Source organism: Typopeltis vanoorti, chromosome 13, assembly GCF_054136105.1.
Source record: "Typopeltis vanoorti isolate ZY-2024b chromosome 13, IOZ_Tvanoo_1.0, whole genome shotgun sequence".
Classification (NCBI taxonomy): Eukaryota; Metazoa; Arthropoda; class Arachnida; order Uropygi; family Thelyphonidae; genus Typopeltis; species Typopeltis vanoorti.
Genome location: NC_143561.1, coordinates 71,544,540 through 71,572,089, shown reverse-complemented (window position 1 = coordinate 71,572,089; position 27,550 = coordinate 71,544,540). Strand labels below are relative to the sequence as shown.

The 27,550-nt window shown below is 36.3% G+C and overlaps 1 protein-coding gene across 1 annotated transcript in view; it reads right to left on the bottom strand.

The window, feature by feature from the left end:
• Positions 1–716: 716 nt before the first annotated feature.
• Positions 717–27,550, bottom strand: part of LOC150100278 (putative HERC2-like protein 3) — a 136,117-nt gene continuing 109,283 nt past the window's right edge. The window contains exon 13 of the mRNA XM_090402624.1: positions 717–1,010. Within this exon, the coding sequence (XP_090258750.1) occupies positions 717–1,010 (294 nt within the window). The remainder of the gene's footprint in view (positions 1,011–27,550) is intronic.

Here is a 27,550-nt window from a genome sequence, read left to right as displayed (position 1 = left end):
ATCAGCATAGCACCCTTCTGCTTCCAGGAACTAACGGCAAATGAATATAACGAATCATCTGTGGGCTTAACTTCGGGGAATCGTAATTACAAAAATTGATTTTTTTTTTTGTCACCACAATTGTCTACATTCTGTAGTGTAGAGTAATTCCTGATATTTAAAAAATTGAGGGGGGGGGGGGCAGGGTGGTCCTCAAAATTCAAGTTCATATGTACCATTCTAGGAAATGATAATTACAATGGAAATACCCTTTTTAAAAGAACTGAATTCAAACAGAAATTTTAAAAATAAGAGCCATTTGAACTATGAAAAATCAAAATATGCCATGTAAAAAAAGAATTCCTTCTGTTTTCTAAACTGTTTTTTTTTTCGAAATTGTGTAAAAAAAGGGCGTGTAAAAATAGAATTAGCTGTATTCAATTTATAATAAAAAAAAAAGTTAATTTATAAAAGAATTTTTCTCCCATTGTAAGCAGAATTGTTACTTAAAAGTAAGATATGGACTTTTAGCATTTTAAACAGAGAACCATTAACCATCCAATCAGCCATGGTGGATAAAATATTGTTTGAATGACGTTAAAACATATTGTGGTGATAACATGGTTAATAATCTACAGAGAATTATTGTTTAAATCTTTTGTTGAAACAACAAAATTAAATCATTATCTTTATACATAATACTATAAAATATGCTTTCTTATTAAGTGCATTTAATATTAACCTAAGGCTTTTACAGCTGTTTCAACATTTTTGCGTGCAAAGCCCATTTCCATGAGTTGTTGTATTGCAGGTGGTACTGTTGCTGGTGAGGGTGGTGGAATTGGGGTGTGCAATTTGGGTATTCTACGAGACCAAGGCATATGTGACACTGACTGATCAGGAGATTGGTCTGTAGTTATGCTACTGCTTCCTGCTTCACTTGTGGGACTATGACTAGCTGGATCTTTTAATTGTAGCTGTGGTCGAGTGGCTTCTGCTTCTAAATACTGACTCACTTCCAATGAGGCAGTCTAAAAATAAAAAATAAAATATCGTGAATTTAGATTATTTTAACAGTCAACATTTTGGAAGCAATTAAAGAAAAAAAAATTAATTTTTTTTTTAGTATCCCATTTTCCCATGAGTACTGTACACAGTTTCTTTTATTATCAATATCTTTTAATAAAATGCCTATTCACAGTACTTATTATGTAACCAAAATTAGTCATTTAAGTCCATCTATGGTACTAAGCATATGATGAGTATATTACTTTTAGTGGGAAGGATTCGCAAAAAAAATTAAAATAAAATAAATAAAATAATACTATTTTAATGGCCAAATTAGAAAGAGTGCTTGATAAGCAATAAATTGACACAAAAGAGAATTAACTTCTGATTACAACCGTCACATGTACATAAGTAAATTAACAAATGATTGTGATATCAATTATTGATGTGTTGCTATGAACAAAGAATAAAATAGCCAAACTTTGGGATTAATTCTGTGATCAAGGTGGGAAAAAAGATATTATCAAATTATTAGAAACTAATGAAATGAATGCTAATAAAGACTTATTAATACAAAACTGTGTTCATTTTTCTGTAGTATAACTGATGTCACATAAAACTTGATTAAAAAGACATCTGTTCACTCATTAAATTAAATTATTGTTTTAATCCTCCTATATTGCTTGGAAAGAAGTCAACAGATACCATAATATAAAGAACAAATAGTCATGACACCTACCTTAATAAGATGTAAGACTTCCTTTTGCCATGATGATTGCAGCAATCCTATGGGGCATACTTTCCACAAGTGTATAATAGCAATCAATGGAAATTTTGGACCATTCTTCCTGTAGGTCCTGGACGGTTGTGGGGCAGATATCCATTGACCTCACCCAATGCTACAATTCATCTCACAGATATTCAATAGGGCTGAGATCAGAGCTCTGTGCAGGTCAGTCAAGTGTGGTGATGTTCATGTCCACAAGCCACGCTGTGGCCTTATGACATGGTGTTGTCTTGCAGAAGACAATCATCAGCTCCAAAGAAATGCCACAAAATAGGAAGCATCGCATTGTCCAGAATGTTCAGATACCTCTCAGAGTTTAATGTTTGTGGCACCAAAAACAGAGGTCTGAGACCAAACCAGGAAAAACAGGACCATACCAACACACCGCCACCTCTGAATTTTCTAGTTGAGGTTATGTACTCTGTAAGAGATGTTCACCAAGCATCCACAACACCATCATCTGTACGGTAGATGGTGTAGCATGATTCATTGCTACATAACACAGCTTTCCAAGCTTCCACATTCACTGTACATGCTTTTTCATGTATAATCAAACATAATCAAAAACATAACACTCGACAAAGACGACCTATTAGTCAGTTTTGACGTTTCTGTCCTTTTCACTAATGTCCCCATCAATGACACAATTCTCCTACTACAGAACAAATTTCCGCCCGACATTACAGCCCTCTTTGCCCACGTACTAAAGTCCGGTTACTTCGTGTGGCAAAACAAATTCTACCTACAAAAGGAAGGTACGGCCATGGGCTTACCATTATCCCCCCCCAATCGCGAACTTCTACATGGAAACCTTTGAGCAAAGGGCTCTTGATTCCGCCATGCGTCGACCGACAATCTGGCTCAGATACGTTGACGACGTGTTCGCGATCTGGCCGCACGGTCGACAAACGCTAAACACATTCCTCAGCCACCTAAACAAACAACACGAACGCATACAATTTACCATCGAAATCGAAAACCAAAATTCGCTCCCGTTCCTAGACACACTAGTTACACGTCTTCCTTCAGGCAATCTATCCTTCACGGTCTACCGAAAACCGACACACACGGGCCAATACATACATGCGAATTCATATCACCACCCAGCACAAAAATATGGAGTCATAAACACCCTTAAAAACAGAGCCACAACTATTTGCTCTAACCAGCAGGCCCTAAAACAAGAACTAAAAATCATTAGTGACACATTCATAAACAATGGCTATAACAAAAATACTGTCAATAAAATACTCTATAAAACCACAACAAAAACGAATCTAGATTACAGTAAAACCATAGCCATCCCATACATTAAAGGGTTATCAGAAAAAATCAACAGAATCCTACAACATTATAACCTTAATGCCACCTTTAAACCACCCACTAAACTTAAAACCATATTCAGCTCCTCTAAAGACCCTCTCCTCCCATTAGCACATCCAGGAGTCTATTGCATCCGCTGCACCTGTAACTTACCATACATTGGTGAAACAGGACGGACAATCCCTATACGCAAGAAAGAACACATTAGACACATTAAATATAACCATTATGGTGAAGCAGGCCTCTCAGACCATGCACTCAACACCTTACACCAAATCAACTGGAAAAGCACCTGCTCCTTACACCGCACAAAAACATGGTACGAAAGAAAATTTAAAGAATCCTGCGAAATCCTGATAAACCACCCAAATATCAACAATAAAGATGGCATGAAAATTCCAAGGATCTGGATGGCACACATTCAGCCAACCTAATTTGAAAGATTCAACATAAGTCAGGACTCTAGCCAATCTGCTATTATTAGAAACCATCTCATTCCAACTGGCTGGAATGATGTTAGTATATAGTAGACAACACAAATAATAGGACTTTAGCGTTGATGTATTTTTTTTTTTTCCACCAGAGGTCAGGCCAATAATTGTGGTAGCGGTTAGTCAGTGTCTTTAACGAACCAGTATGATTGTAGTATAGCTTGTTTCCTGTGTATATTTGTACGCTCCAGAAGATGACCTTGACATAAAGGTCGAAACGTCGAATTGTAAAATTTTAGTAATAGTAAACTAAAGTTTTTATTCAAACACGGTAGTTGTGTCCATAATTTCCAAAAATGCAAAATTTGTCTTGATACATGAAAAAAGTATTATTTATACAATGTTTATAAAGATCTACGATGTCCGGAGGAAAAAGGTCTTCCAGGAGATTCACAGTTTCGTTTCTTTTTTTTTATATAAAAATAGCATAATCAAAACAGAAAAGGGAATGCAACAGTAGTTTTGAACTCTGAAGATTATAATAATAAAATGAAAACTCCTCTTGAAGATTCTAATATCTATAAACATTTAGACAGAGATCCCACTTGGCAGGCTCACAATAAAACCAATGATCTAATCAAAAAGATACCTAATTGGACTGAAGAATTCAAAAGAACTCTACATTCAAAACACCAATTAGTTTCAAGAATTTATGGTGTACCAAAAATTCATAAGATAGGTATTCACTTAAGACCAATAGTAGATGATAGAGACTCTCCGACCTCTAATTTAACAAAACATCTCACCAACATGATTTTACCTCATACAGGAAAAACATCTTTCATCAAGAACAGTACACGTTTTATTGAAAAAGTAAAAGATATTTATATTGGACCTTCAGACATCTTAGCAAGTTTGGATGTTATCAGCCTATTTACAAATGTTCCAAGAAATGAAACTGTGAATCTCCTGGAAGACCTTTTTCCTCTGGACATCGTAGATCTTTATAAACATTGTATAAATAATACTTTTTTTTTTCATGTATCAAGACAAATTTTGGGAACAAAAAGAAGGATTGACTATGGGCTCTTCCCTCTCCCTGGCTTTAGTTAACCTATTTATGTAAAACTTTTAAAATAATGCTTTAAACAATTATCATAAAAAAGTCAAAAACATGGCTACGCTATGTAGACGATATATTCATCATATGGCCAGGAACAACAGATGAACTCGTTGCTTTCAAAGATTACCTAAATAATTTGCATAATAATATAAAATTTACTTTAGAACAAGAAAAACTTAGGAAACTGCCTTTTCTAGACATTCTATTAGAAGTCAATGAAAAGGACAATAAACTTTCTTTCTCAATATATAGAAAACCCACCAACACAGGAAGATTTCTTAATGTGGCCTCACACTACCACCCTTCGCAAAAAATAGGTCTAATAAAAACCCTAAGGGACAGAGCGTATAACATTTCCAGCACAGAAAAACAGAGAAATGAAGAATTAGAATATCTAACACAAATCTTTTAAAAGAATGGTTATGAAACCAAGACTATCAAAAAAATCCTCCACACACCTCCTGCAAGCATCTCTCAGAAACAAGATTTCAAAAACGCTATCATGCTTCCATATATCAAAAATGTTACAGACAAGATGGCTAACTTAACAAATATAACATCAAAGTAGCCTTTCTGAAGCTGGAAAAAATTTTCGAGATGTCTACATCCACCGAAACCTCATCATCCTTTAAAAAAAACAGGCATTTATACAAAATTTATTGTTCTTGCAGCATCTGCTACATAGGACAGACAGAAAGCTCTGCGGAAATTCGCAAGAACGAACACCAAACGGATGTGCAAAACAGAAGAGAACACAAATCAGGTCTAGCTTTCCATACCACTTCCACTGGCCAAAATGTACTCTGGCAGAAAACAAACATGTCGTACATAGAAAAAAATTGTTACATAAGGAAATTTAAAGAAGCTGCAAACATGCTTAAAATACCAACACAATGCAATAAAAATCAAGGATTAATTCTCCACCAAGTTCAGTCAGCTTTAATAAAAAATATACCTCAATCAGACCTTGGACATTATTATTATTATGGGCAACTCAGGGAGTCCATGCAGCTTGCAATGGAATTACAGAAATAAATTCCTCTTCCTCTTTATGAAGCTGGTTGTTTAAAATTCTATTAAAGATGTTCCCTTTGTTGCTGAATTTGAAAATTATATTCTTTTTGATAACTGGTGGTAAACGGTATGCAAATTTGTGCTACTGTTTCAATTTCAGCAACAAAAAGAACATGTTTAATAGAATTTGAAAAAGTTGCATTCATGTTGCATTCAAATGCTGGCCTGGTTGGACGAGTGGTTAATGTATCCGCTCTCCAGCTAAAAGGCTGCAGGTTCAAATCCTGCTGTGGGCATGGATGTTTGTGATTGTCTGTGAAAAATCTAGTGGTGGCAGTGGGCAGTAGATGGTGTTGGTGTAGATGATGATGGTAGTTGTGGTGGGGAGAGAGAGAGAATTGTAGAGTGTGTGCCTTCCCTCGATGAGTCTTTGGACTCCCTTGAAGTGTCATGTAATAATAATAATAATAATGCTACAAACAAAAATCCCATAGTTCAAGTATGCATCTGCATTCAGTAAAATAGGTGTCTAATAGAGTGGAGCAATGACTGCACTTCTTAACTAGTATGCAATGGCAACAATGCATTTGGATGAAATAGGCAATGGAAAAGGGAATGCTGCTATATCAAAAGACTAATTAAAGAAAATGAAGACATACAATAATATTCAGATAATGCATGCATGCATACACAGAGCTATTCCAATGTTGAAAAAAAAATGTAATAGATAAAGGAATAATGTATTTAAAAGCTGTCTGGAATTTATCTGGACTAAAGATCTGGAAAATTTTGTGAAAAAAAAAGCAAGTAAAATTTTGGGTAAACATTTAAGCAAAAATTCTGATGATAATGAAGAAACTGTTTCAGTAAATTTCGTGAACAAGCGGTAATGAGTTCAAATTTGTGGGAAAACATTTAAACATATGAGATCTTTACAGAAGAACAATGAATAATAAAAATGTCTGCGCAGTTAGCCTAGTGGCTTTGCGACCATATGCATGGGGAAGGAGTGTCCCAGGTTCGATTCCCGTCGAAGACGTGAGGAACTTCCTTAGGCATTGCCAAGTTAGCTGGTCTTGGGCACTGGCAATAGGGTTTTTTCCATCAATTTATCTGGCATTTTTCATCCAGCAAGCAGGCAAATCGGCCCCGTGAACATACGTTTCTACAGCCAAACAATATATCCCCTCTCCCCAGCGGCAGACTAGGCGACAGGTCAGTTGGGAGTGGTACTAACAATTAGTTGCATCTAAGTAACACGTGTCCCCTGCATAGGAAGTGGGAATAATGTGTAGTGAAAGAAGAATAAATAATAAGAACAGATTACCATTTCTCGCAAACTTGCTTAAAGGTTGTATACCAGCCAGTCATTAGATGCACATTTTAGTCAAATGAATCTAATAAAAGGGAAAGTTGAAGCCATTAATGAATACCTCCAGTCAGAATGATTTATTGATAACAAACAAGACTAGGTGACAGGTCAGATGGGAGTGGTACTAACAAGTAGTTGCATCTAAGTAACACGTGTCCCCTGCATAGGAAGCAGGAATAACGTGTAGCGAAAGAAGAATGAATAATAAGAACAGATTACCATTCTGTTTCCTATGTATGTTTTCGAAGGAGTGATTTGTATGGCATTTGTTTTTCTTTTATTGCATTTTCTATATCTGTACTCCAGATTTTTAATATTTTATTTTTCTTTCCAAGGACTTCAGAGGATGTTTTATGGATTATCTTTATTAAAGTTTTATATTCTTCTTCTTTATCTTCTATATCTTCACTGATTTGGGATTCCTTTAAGTAATCTGTTAATCATGATCGATGCAGCATTTTAATATTTTCTTCTTGTAATAGCTATCTATACTTTATATATTTATTCTATTTCTTGTTTTTCCTTATTTACTTCCTTTCTCCATTTTGCTAGTATTTCTATTTTAGACTATTAATGATCTGAAAACCTTTCACCTCTGCTATAAACATTTACATCTCTCACATGTGGTGCTAGTTTCTGATTAGTAATGATATACCGTATTTGGCGGCGTATAAGACGCACCCCCTTTTTTGTACACATTTTTTAGGAAAAAAACTTTATCACTGAATATTATAATGAATTTACAGTATTTCAAATATAAAGTAATAAGTAGATCTACTTTCAACAAATACCCAATCTAACTAGAAAAGAGTACCCACCTTTTAATCTTCTTCGTCAAAACCCAGAAATTCATCTGCAGAGATAAATGAAGAGATACTTGAAACCTCTTCTAAATCAGAATCTGAGTCCTTATACAACAAATTGTCCTCTGTACCATCCAGTGCATTACTAATGCCACACATCTTAAAAGATTTAACCACTGTCTTAGTTTTCACAGCATCCTATGAAGCTTTGATCCACTCACAAACTTGTGAAATGCTAGGCCTCTTCCTTCTTCCTGATGGCATAACTTTCAAATCTGAAGAGTGCATCCAGCTGTTCCATTTCTCCTTCATAAATCCCTTAAATGGTTTATTAATACTGACATCTAAAGGTTGAAGCTGACTAGTTTAGACCTCTTGGAATTACAGCTAACTCAGTTTTCAATTCCTTGAGTTTATTTTTAACATCTTCTGTTCTGTGAGAACAAAACTGATCCCATACTAGCAGGGTAGGCTTCTTCAACAGTCTGCCAGGGCACCTAGACCAAATTTTATCTGTCCATAATTTCATTCCTCCTGCACCCATCCAGCCTTTTGCATGAACATGTACAAACACTCCTTTAAGCAGTTTTTCTTTGGGTAGCTTCTTCCTTTTAAAAATCAATAGCAGTGGCAATTTTGTACCATCAGCACAGCAGGATAGAACCACCCAACCGTGTAGCGAGTTTTTTCGTGCCCCGAGGTTTTAACAGTAACACTTTTTGTGCCCTTGGATTCTACAGTTTTGTTTGAGGGCACATCAAAAATCAGCAGAACCTCGTCCATGTTTCCTATTTGTGCAAGTTCAAAATTTTCTCATTTCCTTGCGTTAATGACAAATCGATGAAATTCAATAATTTTTTCTTCATATTCAGCTGGCATTGTTTGTGATATTTTTGTTTTAGTCTGCATACATAGCTGGTTTTTCTTCATGAATCTTGAACACCATGATGTTGATCCAGTAAAGTTGGCAATCCCTCTTGTAGTGGCTATCGCTTTTGCTTGATGAATAATCATTTTTGTAGACACTGAAAGTCCTGCTCTTTTCTGTGGTCTAAAATCCAAGTATTCAGTTCTGCCTCAAGTTCTGGCCATTTTGCAGTTCCACTTCATAGGTTATGTTTACTGTTAGTTGCTCTTTTTTTAGATCCTCTTCCTGATTCCGCCAAGTTCTTATCATTTTCTCAGTTTGGGGTAGCCTGAAATGCCGCTCTGCAGCCCTGTTTCCATGTTCTTTAGCATGGAAACAGGGCTGCAGAGAGGCATTTACCAAGAAATTTAGAGAAAATTTAACGGCAGAAATTTATCACTGTTCACAACAACCGCGACAACAATTGGAAAGTTTAAACAAACAGGAACACAGCTGTGATCGTCGATGACAGCACATGGGCATCCACTAAATAAACTCTACGTAACTGGAATGCTCTCACACACACTGCAAGGAAGAAATCGCATAAGACAGAACAGAGAAAATTTCCAGAATTGAAAGTAATAAAAAACTGAGTATCAGCGTATAAGACGCACCCTCTTTTTCAGACCTATTTTCAAAGAAAAAAAGTGCATCTTATGTGCCGGCAAATATGGTAATCAATTATAAAGCTTGTTCCTTTGCTATTCCAAATTCTTTTTTTTGAAAAAAAGTATTGGTTATTTTAAAATTAATGAAAGTATGGGAGCCTAATTGTTCTTCACCATTGTTATTCATGCAAATTTCCCCATATTTTCCTAAGACATTTGGGATTGAATTATTTCCAACTCTGGCATTAAGATCTCCTGCTATTAATATATAGTCATTTTTATTACATTTATTTAAATGCTTTCGAAGATCATCATAAAATTTTTCAGAATCCTCTTTCCTGTCTTCTTAAGGGGGACATATACTCTTATGATATTTATGTAGCTTCTATTTGTTTTTAATTTAACTATTATAATTTGATCATTTACAAAATCGTACTTTCATATTCTATTTTTTCATTTATTATCAATTAAAATGGCCACACTATTAGAAGCTCTGATATGTTGGTCCACCCTACTATACAGCATGGTAAAACCATCTATATCTTTGGTTCCCTTTAATTTCTTTTTTGGTTCTGTTATCATGGCTATATTAATATTTTTAGTTTTTAGTTGTTTTACTAATTCCTTTGTTGTTATGCTTTGACATTCCATGTGGTCTCTATCTCTGCAGACCTGTAGTAAAAAAATACAGGCCATTATATGCACACTGAATTTCACCATCATCCTAGTCAAAAGGTTAAAACTATCAAAACCTTATTACATCATGCTCATTCTTTATATTCTTCAGACAAATGTTTACAGAAAGAATTACAACATATTAAATCCACCTTTCTATCAAATGATTATCAGGATTCTTCAATCAAAAAAAGCTTTTCACAGTTACAGTATCTCTGCCTCTTCTAATAAAGAAGAAATAACTCGCATTCCTATCCCTTATGCGCAAGGCATTTCTGAACACATAGTGAAAGTTTTAAAACCACTGAATATTTTCGTTGCCTTTCACCCCAAGAGAAAAACCTCCACCTTTCTTGCTTCTCCTAAGGACAAGCTTTCACCTCTAGATTTTCCAGGCATTTATCAGATTCCTTTCTCTCACACAGCTTATCTTATTTTGGACAAACCAGATCTACTTGATCTGGTTTGTCTAAAAGAGCACAAGCCTTATATTAAATATCATAAGACTGAATAATCTGGACTTGCTGAGCATGCTACTTGCAGTAAACACAAAGTTTATTGGAACAAGACAAGAATCATTCATAACAGTCATTTCCTAAAAGAATGTATTTATAAAGAAATAGGTAAAACTTTACTTCACCATCCTAATCGAAACGATCTGATATGGTCTAACCCAGGGATCGGCAACCTTTTTGGAGTGAAGAGCCATTTTTAAAATTATATCTGTTAAAAAAAAATTAGGGAGCCCCACATTTTTTTTTTTTTTTTATAGTAACACGTTATCATACTTGTAAAACACAACACAGGGGTGACATGTCACATGAAATTATATATTTTAAAATATTAAATAAAACAAAGATTTCCTTCACCTTACAAAAGCATATGTATAAAATCCAATAACATACCTTTTTTTTTAATTTAAAATATCTTCTTAGTGCGACTTTTGATGTCTAACTTCTTCGGATAGTTTCTCAATATGCGGCGAATACGCCATAATTTTAATTTTCAAACATGATGAAAGACTCACATTGTTTAGTTGGTTTCTCAACTTACTTTTAATAAAATTCATATTAGAAAATATTTGCTCACACAAATATGTCGATCCAAAAACGGATAGAAGTCCAAATGCGTATGTTTTTAACTGAATGTATGTGTCCGGTAAACAATTCCATGTGTCAAATACAATCTGATCTTGCTTTTTAAGATCTTCTATTTCAGACTATTTGTATTGTATTGCAAGGGTAGATTTTTGTCTTTCCAACTCCTCCAGATCAGCTTTAAGATTTCTAAATTTCGAATTCCACAAATCCTTGGTTTTCAGGTCCTCTAACTCAAGTTGAAATGCAGTCTCATCAATTTCAGCAAAAGGTGAAAAATTTAACAGTTCACTGCCAACTACGAGTATACTTGTAGTTGGTAAACCAGCTACACAAGCCAGCTATGAGTATACTCGCATGACGCTTACCGCCGGCAGCAAGATTACTGTACTGACCTTGAAGAAGTGAAAATGCTTGGCTTGTGGAGCTAGCATCAAAACTGTTTATTCCCACAGATGGTATATGCTCTGCACAAGCCAACTACGAGTATACTAGTATGATGCTTACCGCTGGCAACAAGATTACCGTACTGACCTTGAAGAAGTGAAATTGCTTGGTGTATGGGAACAGACTATGCCGAAGTAGCATGGCAGCAAACGTGTTAATTCAGTAGGATTAATTTCAAGTTGTTGCAATAAAAATGATATAGTTGCCATGTTCTTTCTAAACCCCTCAAATCGCCCATTAAATTTAGATCGCATATTTACCACAATTTCTTTGAAAAAGGTTAAATTTATGGAATTATCAGCTTGTTTTTGTTGATATTTCTTCAATGTTCCTACATTAAAAAATGTAATAATGTGCCTTTCTCTAAGTCTGTCGCAAACAAATATAATTTTTGTTCAAATGAAATCACGTCTTCTAAAAGCAAAACTGCTGTATTTCCCTTTACCTGTAGTTTCTTATTTAGTGCGTTTAAATGGAAAGTCATATCCAATATAAAGTAGAATTTTTGTAACCAATGAGTATCTTCTAACTGTGCATATTCAAGGTCCTTTTTCTCTTAGAAACAACTTAAACTCTCCAAGGCAGGTGGCAAATTGCATCAACACCGCACATCTGGAAAGCCAACTTATTCTGTTATGCAAAAGAAGATCGAAATATTCGCAATTGATTTCTTTAAGAAGTTCACAAAATTTCCGATGATGTAGCAGTATTGCCATTATTTTGTTAACAATTTCTACAACCAAATCCATTACTACAGTTATCTCTTTTGGAAAAGTTTGTGCACAAAGTATCTCTTGATGGATTATGCAGTGAAAGGAAAACATGTCATGCAAAATTTGTTTTTTAAATAAAGAAACAAAACCTTTTTTTGTACTTTTCATGCTAGGCACCCCTTCGGTCGCAATAGATATTATTTTGTTAATATTAATACCCTTACTTTTCAAGCAAGTGGTAATAGCAGATTCAATGTCTTCTCCACGAGTTTGTCCTGTAAGTTAAGTGGCAGTATATCGAATAATTCTTCCTGAGGTCCTTGAGAGTTTATGTATCTACAAAGAAGTACAATATGTGCAATGTCATCCACATCACATGATTCGTCACAGGCAATGGAGAATCCTGGTGTTGAATTTAGATCTGTAACCTGACAATTTGTTATATCTTCTGCCATTCGTATAGTTCTGTCCCTTACCATCTTAGCAGATAATGGCATGTCTTTTATTTTTGTAATTACTTCTGCTTTGTTTTTAAAATCGCAGAAAAGATATTTGGACATTTTAATAAAACATTCTTTCACATATTAGCTGTCCGTAAAAGGTTTTTCCTCATTTAACAACTTTTTGATGCTTTTATCCATTTGGAAAATGAACATTTAGTTAGATTTACTTTGCCTTGCAGCTCTTCTACTGCCTTTTTTCTTTCATCTTCCCATGGATATGCTTTGTCAAATGTATCGCGTTTATTTAAAAAATGTCTTTGTATATTTGATTTTTTATTGTTTGAAAGCTTCATCATCATCATCTTCCTTATACCATCTTTTACCTTGCGGTGTCGAGGGTCCATTGATCATCGGATCTCACTCCGTTTACAGGATAAGGACGTCAGCCTTATGCCCCAGTGTATCCTATGGCCTGCAGTGTTGAGTTCTCAAGGCCAGTTCGCCTGCATTGCGGGATGTTTGAAAGCTTTTCATGGCATATTAAACACATTGGAAATCCTGCTGTATTTTCTACAAATGCGTAGGTTTCAGTCCATTCACTTTTAAACTCTCGATTTTCTTATTCTTTCTCTTCTTTGCTGACATTTTAAATACTATAAAAATATTTTTATTCTATTAATATTTAATTTAATGTTACAATATTCACGTTACCTAACATAATCACCAGTAAATAAAAGCATGGCAATGTCCACTACAAAACTTTTACTTATTTTAACAAAGCGAGCCGTTTACAGACCACACATGCACTATATGCGAAGACAATATGCACGTTCAGACAGGCGAGCGTTACCGTAGCGCTACATGTACTAGCCTAGTGTGATGTCATAAATGTGTCAACTGCTTGATCACAGCGCTACCGTAGCGATTGCCATTCGCTACAAATTAATTTAATTTGTAGCGATTAATTTTCCCTACAAAGTAGCGGTCTGCCTGACTGATCGCGCCCAATGTAAAGTGACATTTTTTGAGTATCAATATATGGTTAGGGGTCATTTGACCCCTAACCATATGTTGGGCGCGATCAGTCAGGCAGACTGATCGCGCCCAATGTAAAGTGACATTTTTTGAGTATCAACATATGGTTAGGGGTCATTTGACCTACAAAATATTTCTTTTTACTTCTATGTTTAGATAGATCATTTAATAACGAAAAGAGCCGCAATTATTCATTCAAAGAGCTGCAGGTTGCCGACCCCTGGTCTATCCCTTTGTGGGTCTTAATATTTTACTTAGGAAATTATTGTCCATTTGAGTTATCTTACATTAGCTACTAAGGTGGCACTTTTTTTTAGAATTGTCTGTTATTGTTAAATTGATGTTCTATAATCCTGTGTGAAGATGCCTATAAAATAAATAAATTCCGTGTGATGATACAGCGTTCCCCTTTTATACAGGAGTTTACAGTACCATCTATTTCCCCCAAATTTTATCCAGGCTCCAGAACCAGCATAGGCTGATGAATCAGACCTATGGCTGGGTCAATATTCCTGACTATAATCCGTGTGTGTCCTTGGACCGGTTTTGCCTGCTTGCAGGATGAAAAACACCAGATAAACTGGCAGAAAAAACCATGCTGTCCACACCCAAGACCGGCTAACTTGGCTATGGCTGAGGAAGATCCTTAAGCTCCTCATGTCGTCGTTGACGGGAATCAAACCTAGGACACTCCTTCCCCAGGCATATAGTCGCGAAGAGCAAAGCCACTAGGCTAACCGTGCAGACAAGATCCTATGAGGCATCTTGTCTTTTTAGGCAAAAATTTTACAATAAATTTTAGGGGAAAACTTTACAATAAATAAGCTTCTTTTTACATCAGCTTTCCTCAGTTTTTATAGTTATTATTATTGACATATGTTTTTAACATGAGTGTCTCTGATTATACCGAGTTCCAAAGGTGGCGTGGGAAGCGGAGAAAATTGTTCCACTTCATAAGAGAGGTGACAGGATTAAGACTGGTCTTCATATTATAGGCCAATTTGTTTGTGTGGAGTTGGTTCAAGTGTTACAGTTAGAGAGGCAAGTGAGGACAAAGATTTTAAAACTGGATTGACAACAGCAAATTCTCTTTGGAAGACAGCATGTGTTTTGCTAAAGGATTATCATGTTTAGCAATCTACTCACTTATTATAGCAGGGTGATAAATGCATTGAATAAGAGATTTTTTTTTTCTTCTTAAATGTTGAGCCCATACACAAGAGATTGGTAGATCAACCTATAGTACATTAGTTCCATGTACTTGTTCACATTTGATTTGAATGACCTGTATATTGTATTCCTCAGGGAACACAACAAGGGGAAGACTGTTCCATAGTAAAGCAGTTGCAAGGATGAAGGAGAAGAAACTTGTTCTGTGGGGTGGGGGGGTTCAAGGTGCACTATGATGTAGAGGTGTTGAGCAGCAGCTGCACTTGTTCCAACAAGCTTAGTACTAAGTGGGAGAATTCTTGATGTTATTTCAGATGAACATTTTCCATGGAAATATTTTTAGAAAACACATAGTGCGGAGACCGACCATCTGTGCGAAAGTGGGGGTAGTGAGTTGGTAAGAGATGGGTCATTAATAAGTCTGATTGCTCTCCTCTATATTGAGTCAAGCATTTTCAGAGAGCTTTTGGGGCCCCACCCCCATATGTGAGAGCAGTATTCGATGGTTGGCTAGATTTGTGATTTGTATAAGGTTAGCAGCTGTTCAGGGGTGAAGTAACGTCTTGAACAAAAGAGAAATCCTAGCTTTTTTAGAAGCTGAGGATGCAATGGTTGTTATGTGTTTATGCCAGGAGAGGCTTGATGTCAGGATAATTCCAAGAAGGGAAATCTCAGATTGCCTGTAAATTTGGGTGTTGTCAAAAATAATACTGGGAGAAAATGTTTTTTTTTTTTTTTTTTTTTTTTTTTTTTTTTTTTTTTTAAACGGGAAATGAGATAGTATTGGGTTAATTAGCACTGAAATTGACTAAGTTATCTAAACCCCATTGGAGGATGGCTTGGAGGTCTGAATTGAAGGCAGTGGCGGTTGCTGTTCTGTAGGTTGAGGTGAGTTGTATGGAGCACGGTTTATCAAAAGAAAGGGAAGAGTGCAATGTGCTGTCATCTGTAAAACTGTGTATTGGATTGGAGGTAAGTTGAAGTAGGTCATTGATATATAGTAGGAAGAGAGTTGGTGAGAGGACAGAACCTTGTGGAACCCTGGCATTAGTTGAATAGTGAGAGATAAGGAGCCATCCACCACCACACATAATGTGTGTCCAGGCAGAAAGCTGGCAATCCAACTACAGAGAAATTGAGATAGACCAAATGATGGCAGCTTGCTTAGTAAGCCCTTGTGCCAGACCCTGTCAAATGCCTTGGAGATATCAAGTGCAACTGCTTGATTTTTGCCAAACTTCTCCACGGCATTTGTTCATGGATGAGTGACATATGTGAGCAGATCTCCTGTTGATCGGCAGCAACAGAATCTATACTGGCGGTGGTTTATTAGATGGGTAGCTTCAAGGTAGTGTAGGAGTTTGGAATTGATGATTTTTTCCATTACTTTAGACAGGACTGAGGTGAGCGAGGTGAGGCAGTAGTTGCCCTTTTTGGGAATGGGTTGAATATAGGCCAATTTCCAGGTTGTGGGATAGATACCAGTGAAGTAAGACAGTATGTATATATATATATATATATATATATATAGGCGACATAGGACAGGAGTAAGTTTTGGTGCACAAACCTTCAGGATGATTAGAGGAATGCCATTAGGGCCAGGAGACTTTTTTGTGTCTAATTTGGACAGCATTTTACTGATTTCTTTCTGGCAAAAGAATATAGTGGGCATTGTATACTGGACATCTGGTATAGTTGGAGGACATTTGCCATTGTAAAATATGCTTGCATTGGAAGCAAAGTGCGGGGCAGGAGATTGGCCTTTTCTGTAGGTGATGATGCAATGGAGCCATCTGGGTATGATAGAGGTGAGAATAGTGTTGGGCAGAAGTTACGACCAATTGCTGTGGCGACAGACCAAAAGGCTCGGCTGCCATTTGGACAGGCTGCTAATTTCCTGCTTTTTGCTCTTTCAAAATCTGTTTTTGGAAGCATTTATTGTTTTGTTTTTTTTTGCATTTATTTTGGGCTTGGGTATAAGCTCTAAAGGAGGACGGAATCCTCAATTTCAGCCAGTAATGGTATGTTTGGTTTTTCATTTGTACAGCCTTGGTGCATCTTTTGGAAAACCAAAGTTTAGTTAGGAAAAGGTGAGCCAGAGTACTGTGGGAAATGTATGATCCCATGCCAGTGAGGATTACTTTAGTTATGAGTTTTGTGCATATGTTTGGGTTGGAAAGTCAAAAGCAATAGTCTATGTGAATGAGGCATAGAAGGTGTGAAGGCTGTCCCACTTAGCATTGTTATAATGCCAAACTACTCTTGTATTGGAATGGCTGTGTAAGCGTTGTTGCATGGGGAGGAGATGAGCACTAGGTTGAGGTCAGGATTGCCTAGCCAGCCCTTTACATCCACAGTGTATTTGGAAGGGTCATTGGTCAGGAAAAGATCTAGGTATTTGGAGAGTAGTTCGGGATATCAGGTATTCTGGTTGGCATCTGAACTAGCTGAGTAAGGTCATTAGTGATGGCGAATGTTTAAGCATCTCTGCACGCAAGATCTGTACAGCTGAAGGAGGAAAGCCAGTTGGTGTTGTGGACATTAAAACCATATGCATATAAAGAGGTATATTTTGATTTTGCAAAGGCCTTTGATAGACTGCCACATGACAAGCTGATAATTAAATTGCAATGGATGGAGGTAGATAGTAGATTAGCATGCTGGGTTGGAGACTGCCTGTCCAATAGGGATAGATATCAGCAAGTTGTGTGTGCAGAGTAACATCCCAGAAGAAGAAAGTCATTAGTGGTGTGCCCTGATGATCTGTTTTGAAACTGTTGCTGTTTAATACTTTCTCAATATCATTAACATAGAAGTTAATGATATTGAGAATGAAAGGTGATGTGCAGTTGTCTACAGATGATGCAAACTTGGAAAGGAGAAGTAGAGAAAATGTTGCAGCTTTGCAAGAGAACTTGAACAGACTGGGTGAATGGGCAGTGAGTTGTTGCAAAGTGTAAGATTTTAAAATTCAGAAAGTAAAGATGGGATGCGGAATATATAACTGAAAGGAGGAGGGAATATCTTAGAGAAGTTGGAAGAAAAGATGAGGGCTGTGGGAGTGATGGATGGTACATAAGTCCCCAAAATTTATGGAACACACACTGCTAAAACTGAAAGGACAGCACAGAGGATTATGATAACGTAGAGGATGCCGATGTATAGAATTAAGGATGTTATGAACCACTAATCAGGTAACTCTCATTATACATGGGGGGTTTTTGATATACGTGCCAGTCAAGAACTGGCACGCATATCAAAAACACATAAAACAGGAAGCTTATACCATGGGATAACAGAGGTTGCATTTCCAAACAAGTGATATGCTGATATTTCAATTGAAATATCAGCATATCAATTCAATTGTAAATGCAACTATTTTTCATATGCATTAAGCCATAATAGTAGAAAGAAAATATTCAGTGCATAAAAAGCAAATAAACATTAAAGTAGTCCTTTATTTTCAAGATTAATACATAGTGTGACTCTCCTGAAAATTTGTGATGTTATCCAGTCCTTCTTACTTGCTCTCCACACAACAGCAATCTTGCCTTTACATATCCTTTCAGAAACCACAGCTTTATGAGTGATACACCATGAGAAGTCTTATTTTGTAGTCCCCAAAAGCTATGTGCAGTGGTAGTATTTGGCAATTTCAAACCCAGTCATACCTACATCTCTTAAGTGAACATATAGGTACGTCTGGGAATATGCTTTCAAAATCAGGCTAGTTTCATCTACGTTAAATGACTCCTTTGGTCTGTAACCTCCTTCTACTGTCTCTTTACTTTAGAGATCTCATGAAATTCTTCAGTAGCAACGTAATTTGTAATTCCAGCTTCACCAGTCATGGTGAGATTGTGAAACTCAGAATGACTTATAGTGGTCAAACCAACAACTTGCAGCAAAAGGTGTTGGTCTTTTGTCAGATCTTCATATTTATTGATAAAAACAATACCATGCAGTGGGGACACAAAATGAACTAAGAACAGCAGACAGAGATAAAATACAAGGCACATGTATGAAAGCTTGCACAACTTTCAATAAGAAACAGCTATAGCCCCCAATCGCGCATACGTACACAACGACTTATCATTTGCACAAAGAGAACGAAGACCAGCAGGCAGGCACAGCAGTGGACAAGTGCAAGACCCATGCGGTCCAACAAACGTCCCACAAAACCTTACTCATCCACTTCAACATCTGTGGCCTAAACTCCAACCTGAATAGTGTCCACTACCACCTACAGTCTACCAAACCCCACCTACTCTTCCTGGCAGAAACCCAAACCTCACCTCCCCCCAAGCACCACTTATCTCAACCTCCCAAACTACTCACTCTTCAACAACTTTCACCCCAAGGGTGGTGTCTGCGCATACATCCGCTCAAACACCTTGCCAGAGAGAACCTAACCTAGAATCACCCGACTTTGACCTTCTTTGGATGAAAATATCCCTTCCCCACTCAGTTCAATTCATCTGCTACCTCTATCGCTCCCCCAATGCAACCAACTATCCTGAGCTCTTTAATTTCCTCTCCCTAAAAGTCGACTTTATCCAATCCCACTTTCCCAACAGCGAAATCATCCTTCTAGGAGATTTTAACGTCCACAACACTAGCTGGCTTTCCTCCTCCAGTTGTACAGATCTTGCAGGCAGAGATGCAGAAACACTTTCCATCACCAACGACCTTACACAACTTGTCCAGATGCCAACCAGAATACCAGACAACCCAAACCACTCCTCAAACACCCTAGATCTCTTCCTCACCAATGACCCCTCCAAATACACAGTGAAAGTAGTGAGCCCCCCTGGGCAATTCTGACCACAACCTAGTGCTCATCTCCTCCCCCATGCAACGTTCACACAGATACTCCAATACAAGAGTAGTTTGGCACTATAACAGTGCCAAGTGGGACAGCCTTCGCAACTTCTATGCCACATTCCTATGGTTGGACTATTGCTTCTGGCCTTCCAACCCAAACATATGCACCGAGCTTATTATCAAAGTAATCCTCACTGGCATGAATATGTACATTCCACACAACACTCTGAACTGTCATTCCCTAACGAAACCCTGGTTCTACAAAAGATGTGCCAAGGCTGTAGAGATGAAACACCAGACATACCACAACTGGCTGAAATCAAGAACCTCATCCTCCTTCACAGCTTACACCGAAGCCCGTAATAGATGCAAAAAAACAATCAATGCTTCCAAAACAGAATTCGAAAGAGCAAAAAGCAGAAAACTAGCAGCCTGTCGAAACGGCAGCTGAGCCTTTTGGTCTTTTGCCAAAGCAATTGGTCGTAACTTCTGTCCAACACTATTCCCACCCCCTATCACACCCTGATGGTTCTACTGCCTCATCACCCACAGAAAAAGCCAATCTTCTGGCATCATACCTTGCTTCAAATTCATGCATAACTGACGATGTAAAATGTCCCCCAACCATTCCAGACACCCAACATACAATGCCCCCTATATCCTTTTGCCAGGATGAAATCAGAAAAATACTGTCCCAATTAGACACAAAAAAGTCTCCTGGCCCCGATGGCATTCCCCCAATTGTTCTGAAAAATTGTGCTCCCGAACTGACCCCATCCTATGTCACCTATATATACTCTCCTACTCCACTGGAATCTATCCCACAAACTGGAAATTGGCCTATATTCAGCCCATTCCCAAGAAGGGTGACAAGTCATTGCCATCCAATTACCGCCCTATCTCGCTTACCTCAGTCCTGTCAAAGGTAATGGAAAAAATCATCAATTCCCACCTCCAACACTATCTTGAAGACACTCACCAAATAAACGACAGGCAGTATGGATTCTGCCACTGCTGATCAACAGGAGATCTACTCCCATACATCACCCATCTCTGGACAAATGCTATGGAGAGGTTTGTCAAATCTCAAGTGGCTGCCCTAGATATCTCCAAAGCCTTTGACCAACGACCTACTGCAATTGACCTCCAACCCAATAAACAGTTTTGCAGATGACAGCACACTACACTCCTCGCTTGCATTTGATAAGCCTTACCCTACACAACTCACCTCATCCTACAGAACATTAACCACCAACACCCTCAACTCCGATTTCCAAGCCATCCTACAATGGGGTTCGGATAACCTCATAAATTTCAATGCCAACAAAACCCAGTTCTGTACTATTTCCCATAAAAAAGAATAACTTTTTCCCAGTATCCTTTTCGACGATACCCAAATTTCCAGACAGCCCGAGATCTCGCTCCTCGGAATCACCCTCACATCAAACCTCTCCTGGCACAAACATATCTCAAACATTGCATCCTCAGCCTCAAAAAAACTAGGATTTCTCTTCCGCTCAAGACGTTACTTCACCCCTGAACAGCTATAACTCAACAATTATACAAGTCACAAATCCGCCCAACTATTGAATACTGGTCCCATATATGGGGTGGGGCCCCTAAAAGCTCTCTCAAAATGCTCAACTCAATACAGAGGAGGGCAATTAGACTTATCAATGATCCATCCCTTACTAACTCTCTCCCCCAACTTTCACACAGATGTTTGGTCTCTGCAGTAAGTATATGCTACAAATATTTCCATGGGAAATGCTCATCCGAAATAACATCAATAATTCCCCCGCTCAGTACTAAGCTCATTGGAACACATGCAGCTGCTGTACAATATCTCCTCACAGTACAACTAGAAACAAACAGAAAAAATTTCTTTTCCTCTTCCTTCATCCATGCAACTGCTGCACTGTGGAAGTCTCCCACCTGCTGTGTTTCCCAACAAATACAATTTAAAGTCATTCAAATCAAATGTAAACAAATTCCTCCTTTCCCAACCCACCATCCATAATAGTACTAATGTACTATAGGTTGACCAATCAACCTCCTGTGTATGGGCCCAACATAAAAAAAAAACCCTTTAGAACCAAATTGAAATCATCATATATATGCAAAAAAGTAAATAATGAAAGCATGTATAAAAAGATTTACTTATATAAGGCTTCGTTCAGTCCATATGTGGTCTCAACAAAGTCTTATACAAGTAACTCTTTTTATACATGCTTTCATTATCTGTATTTCTGCATATACATGATTTTAGTTTGGTTCTAAAGGCTATTGCTATTTCTTATTGTAAGTTGTTCAAGCTGGTTTTCAAAATGAGAAATGTTGGAAAGCATAAACCTAGAAAGCATCTAGGATAAAGGTGATAATGTATCTTGATAGATGGTAAGAAAGATGACAATTTCCGGGCTGGTTTCAAGGTCCTTGCTTTTTGTTCAGATGTTCCTTTAAGATAGGGTATGTTGATCCTTTTAAAATCAGATTGCAACTGGGAAGAGGGGTGATAATTATCATCTTTCAAGGTCTTGCTGTATCCATTAAGTAATAGACTAAGTTTTATTTTTTTTTAATTCTTCTAATAGAAGAGACTCAGAAAAACAAATTGTGCATGCTCTGTGCACAAGGCTTTTAATAATACCTATTTTTTTTTTTTTTTTGTTAAGAATGATGACGTGAAGATGTGTGGACATATCTGCCTGTAAAGGATGGCTTCCTGTAAACAGAAAATTCAATATTACCAGCAGAGTTACAATATATTAAATGAATCAAAAAGAGAATAAAAGGTATAAAGTTAAACCTCCTCTGAATATTTCTTTGCCTGAATTAAGCTCTATGTTCTTTATGACAACATAGCATTGTGATAACAAAGTCAGACAAAGGAAATGCCACTGTACTCATGGATACCACTGAATACAATTGCAAACTTAATGTTTTGCTGCGTGATAGATCCACTTACAATTGACACAGATCCTTATATACCAATACTATTACTAATACTATTGAAAAGTTGAGGATTCATCATTCTTAACATATTTATGGCCTTCCTAAGGTACAGAAATCTGGTTATCCAATATGTCCAATAGTTGATTGCATAGGATCTCCTATTTATTATTTGGCAAAATATCTTTCAAGACTTCTACGAAGTTTTACAGGGAAAACCACCTCTTACATAAAAAACAGTTTTCACTTCAAAGAAAATATTAAAGATCTCCATCTTCAAGAGTTTGAAATGATGGTTTCCTTTCATGTAGTTTCACAATTTACAAACATAGCACTTCACGAAACTCTACAGTTTTTAGCAAGTAGATTTCCCTATTGACATTGTTAATTTGTTCAAGTTTACTATCAATGCCAGCTATTTTACTTATATTATTATGAACTAGCATAATATGTTATTTCAGCAGACTGAAGTACTACGATGGGTAGTTCTATATCCTGCTTTGGCTGATTATTTTGTAGAGCATTTCTAACACCATTTCTCTTGACATTTCATTTTGCTACATTTTGTGGATTGCAATCTGATCTCACTCTGAAACAGAACTACTTCAGTTTCTGGATAAAATTAACTCCTTATATACTCGCATCAGGTTCACTAGTTAACAAGAATCTAACAAAAATCTTCCCTTTTTTGGTACTTTAATACATCGTAACTCTGCTAGTAATACTGAATTTTCTGTTTACAGAAACCCATTCTTTACAGGCTGATATATCAATGCATCTTCACATCATCATCCTTTACATAAAAAATGAAAAAAAAAAAAGGTATTATCAAAAGCTTAAACAAAGAGCATGTGCAATTTGTTCTTCTGAGTCTCTTCTATTAGAAAAATTAAATGAAATAAAACTTAGTCTATTACTTAATGGATACAACAAGACCTTGATACAGAAAATATTTGACAATTATCATCTCTCTTCCAGATTGCAATCTGATGTTAAAAGGATCAACATACCCTACCCTATCTTAAAGGAACATTTGAACAAATAGCAAGGACCTCTCAGAGATATAATTTGAACACCACCTTCAAACCAACCCAATAGTTGTCTTCTTTCTTACCATGTATCAAAGATACATTGTCACCTTTATCCTTGCCTGGTATTTATCAAATACCCTGTTCCTTTCATCTTTGCTACTTTTGACAGACTGGCCTAGTTGCTACTATTAGAATCAAAAAACATCAAGATTATGTAAAAATAATCATAATTTAAAATAAGGAATATTTTTATGAATTGTTTATGTTAGAATGTTTATTAGTTTTAGTTTCATAACACGCACTGTCGGCACTTTGCAATGTGACCGTTATTGAAATTGTTTTGTCAAAGTGATATGTAAAGCATTTAAGAAATTTATGTACTTATCAGATTTGGATATTTGTATTACTTACAGAAATTTTATCATAGTTTAAAATATTAAGCTGTGTTTTATGAAGACATTCTTTTGTCGCTAACGTAATCTACGTGTCAGCCATTGTATTTAGTTTCTCGCTTGCCACTTTCATGGAGTGCACATGCTCGCCAAGAAGTTTGATGTGTGATTGACAGCTGACTAAAAGTTCGGTATTGAAGCAACAGGAGAGTAAACAAATAGAGCGTTCGAGAGAAAATTAGAACACAGACCAGCAGATATTCAGATTCGGAGGAATTTGAGTTTTTTATGTGACAGTTGGAGGAAAATTAATAGTATATTCCGAAAAAGGAATCATGGAACTATTAAGTTTAAAGTGCAATAAGTATTGATAAATAAAAGGGAAATATTGCTATAGGGGTTTTAAAAGGAATATTGGAGGAAACACTAATTGAAAGATTTATAGTAGGTTCTGAAAAGGGAATCGTAGAACTGCAAGTTTTTTTTTTATTGGAAGAGTTAAGACTGTCAATAAGCATTTAGTGAATAAAAGAAGAATTTGCTATTTACGTTCAAAAGGAACGTTCGAGAAAACTCTGATTAGGAAGTTTCATCTGTATTAAGGACGCCGGATCTAACTATTATTTCTACTAAAAAGAGACAAAATTGAGTTAGGAAGAATTAATGTGTGCTACATGAGTGATGAGAAAAGATCCTGTGAAAATGAAGAATAAAGTCAAGAATAAAGTTAAGATAAAAAGCCAAATGGCTAGTTTTCTGGCCAGAAAACTAGCCATTTGGCTTTTTATCTTAACTAAAATATAATTACACCTTTATGGCATTCGTATAGGGAAGGTATGTAAGTTCTTTTCACTAAGCTTTGATATCTTCCTGGTCTACCTACTCACTGATGAGACCTCAAAAAAGGTTGAAACCGGTCTGGGTAGTGACCTCCTCATAATGTAATGACAGTATTACATCTCCTAGGAGCTGTGTTTTACATTATGAGAAAATATCAAGAATAGTGAGGGAGCTTGCTCCACCTTTACTTCGAATTGCCTTTGCCGATAGTTTTTCGGCATGAAACTTATAGATCGTAGTTATCGATCTTTAGTTTCGCTTACTGGCTATAAAACAACAAAGGATGTTTATCCCCTTGAAAGAGAAAGAACTGGCTATGAACATTTTGTCATTGTGAAAACAAAGTGTTTAGTCTTAAGTGTAAGTTTAATTTTAAAAAGGCCTTGGATCCAATTAAATTTGTGGTTAGTTATATAATATTGTTTGAAGTGTATATATATATTTTTTTGTTTTATTAAATGTGTTTATGCTGTATTTTGGTCTTGAGTCAGTGATTTATTTGGATTCTGAAAGAAATAGTAAAAAAGAAGTCATTGCACCAATCAGAGTAAGCCCTTGTGCAATAAATAAATATATAGGTACACTCAGAATTAAAAAAAAATTATTAGAAATACAGAGATTAAATAAAATAAATAAAAATCCTATATATAAACAATGGTGCAGCTGGTAGGATTAATATTATGATAATATCCTTTAAATAAAAATCTCTAATATTAACAATTATATAAGATTTTTGGATTCTGAAGGTTCAGGTCTTGCTTCTCATGTCATCAACACTAGACGCAGAGTTCACTGAAACCATACCAAGATACTACACACTACAGTAGGTTCAAATTTAATCATCTAGTTCTTGAATCATGTAAAGTCCTATGCCACCATCCTAATCATAATCCGACAGATTGTTGTTGAAAGTTTTTCCACTTGGTTATACTATAAATTAAAGATACCACGAAATTATACTCGGTTTAATCCTCTATCCAAGTGTAAGCAAACAAAGTTTGCACCTGAAGTATTTTCAGGACTGAGGGCAACTTGTGGTAAAGGTGGTATGACTTCTCATAATTTGCCTTAGTATCCCATAATACATCTCCTTTCAGACACGTATAATGCTATTCATTATGGAAAGGATCACTACCCAGACCGGTTTTGACTTTTATTGAGGTCTCATCAGTGGGAGCCAGACCCAGCAGTGATACCAAGGTTGAAGTAATTCAGAAGTCATATTTTCATATACGAGTTGCCAAAAGGTGTCATACCTATAAATTAAAGATACAAGGAAATTATATACTTGGTTTAATTCTTTATCCAAGTGTAAGCAAACAAAGTTTGTGCTTGAAGTATTTCAGAACGGTGAGACCTCAATAAAGGTGTCGAAACCAATCCGGGTAGTGACCCTTCCCATAATGCATAGCATTATACATGTCTGCAAGGAGATGTGTTTTGCATTATGGACACTAAGCGTGCTATGGATACTAAGGCAAGTGATGACAAGTCATACCACCTTTACCACGAATCGGACAGACTATATGCCTATTTCTAAGTTTTGGAAAGCGATTGCTGTTAATTGTTTATAATTGTATATACTTTTATTTCTTTATTATATTTATAATTAATTAATTATACATCTATTCCCACATCTGTGAACTCTAATAGTGTTTCCTTCTACTGGACATATGATATAATACACATACTGTATGACTCATTCTTGTATTAGAATTTAAATGTTGTTGGAAGTTTTGCTATCTCCTCCCTGAAAGAAGCTCATGATATATTGAATATATTGGAGTAATAAATTATACCTTTTTTATTCTCTTATGTGTGTGTGAAGCCATTATTAAAAAAAGTATAGTATGTCTAATACATATGATCAATGATGAATAACTGGAATAAAATTTGGAAAACAACAAAATTCCTACAACTCTAAAAATAAAATACGAAAGTAAAATACTACCTATCACCTCTGTAGAGGGCAGAAACCTGGACCTTAAAAAAAAGTAGAGATGAAACTGTTGGCTTTCAAAATGAAATATTTCCAGAAAATTAACAGATTTCATTGGACAGAACATAAGACAAATTCACAAGCGCTGCAACATTTGAATATCCCTAACTCAACAATTCTAAACATAGTTAAAAAGAATCAATTCCAGAGGTTTGGTTACATTGTGCATATGGAACCAGACAGACTTCTGGCCTGTCTTATTTGAGAGCACTGTGGAGGGGTACAAGACCAAGGTAAGAATAAGATTAACATGCCATAAAGAAGACCTTAGAACCACATTTAACTTTCAAAGCTGTTAGCATATGAAAGAGCTTGCTTTGGATAGAAAATGGTAGAAGGCTCTTATCCACATTGGACTCATACCCATCTTAAGGATGAAAGAGAAGAAGAACATGCATGTCTCAATTAAACAACTAGATATATGTATTTCTTTAATATTCCGAGTAATTTTTCTGAAGTGCCTCAGGCATAGGGAATAATAAAGATGGCATTATTAAACTCTTTTCTGAAGAGAATGTCAAGGACTGGGGAAAGGATTGATTAATTTTTTTTTTTTTTTTTTGATGCCATAGGAACT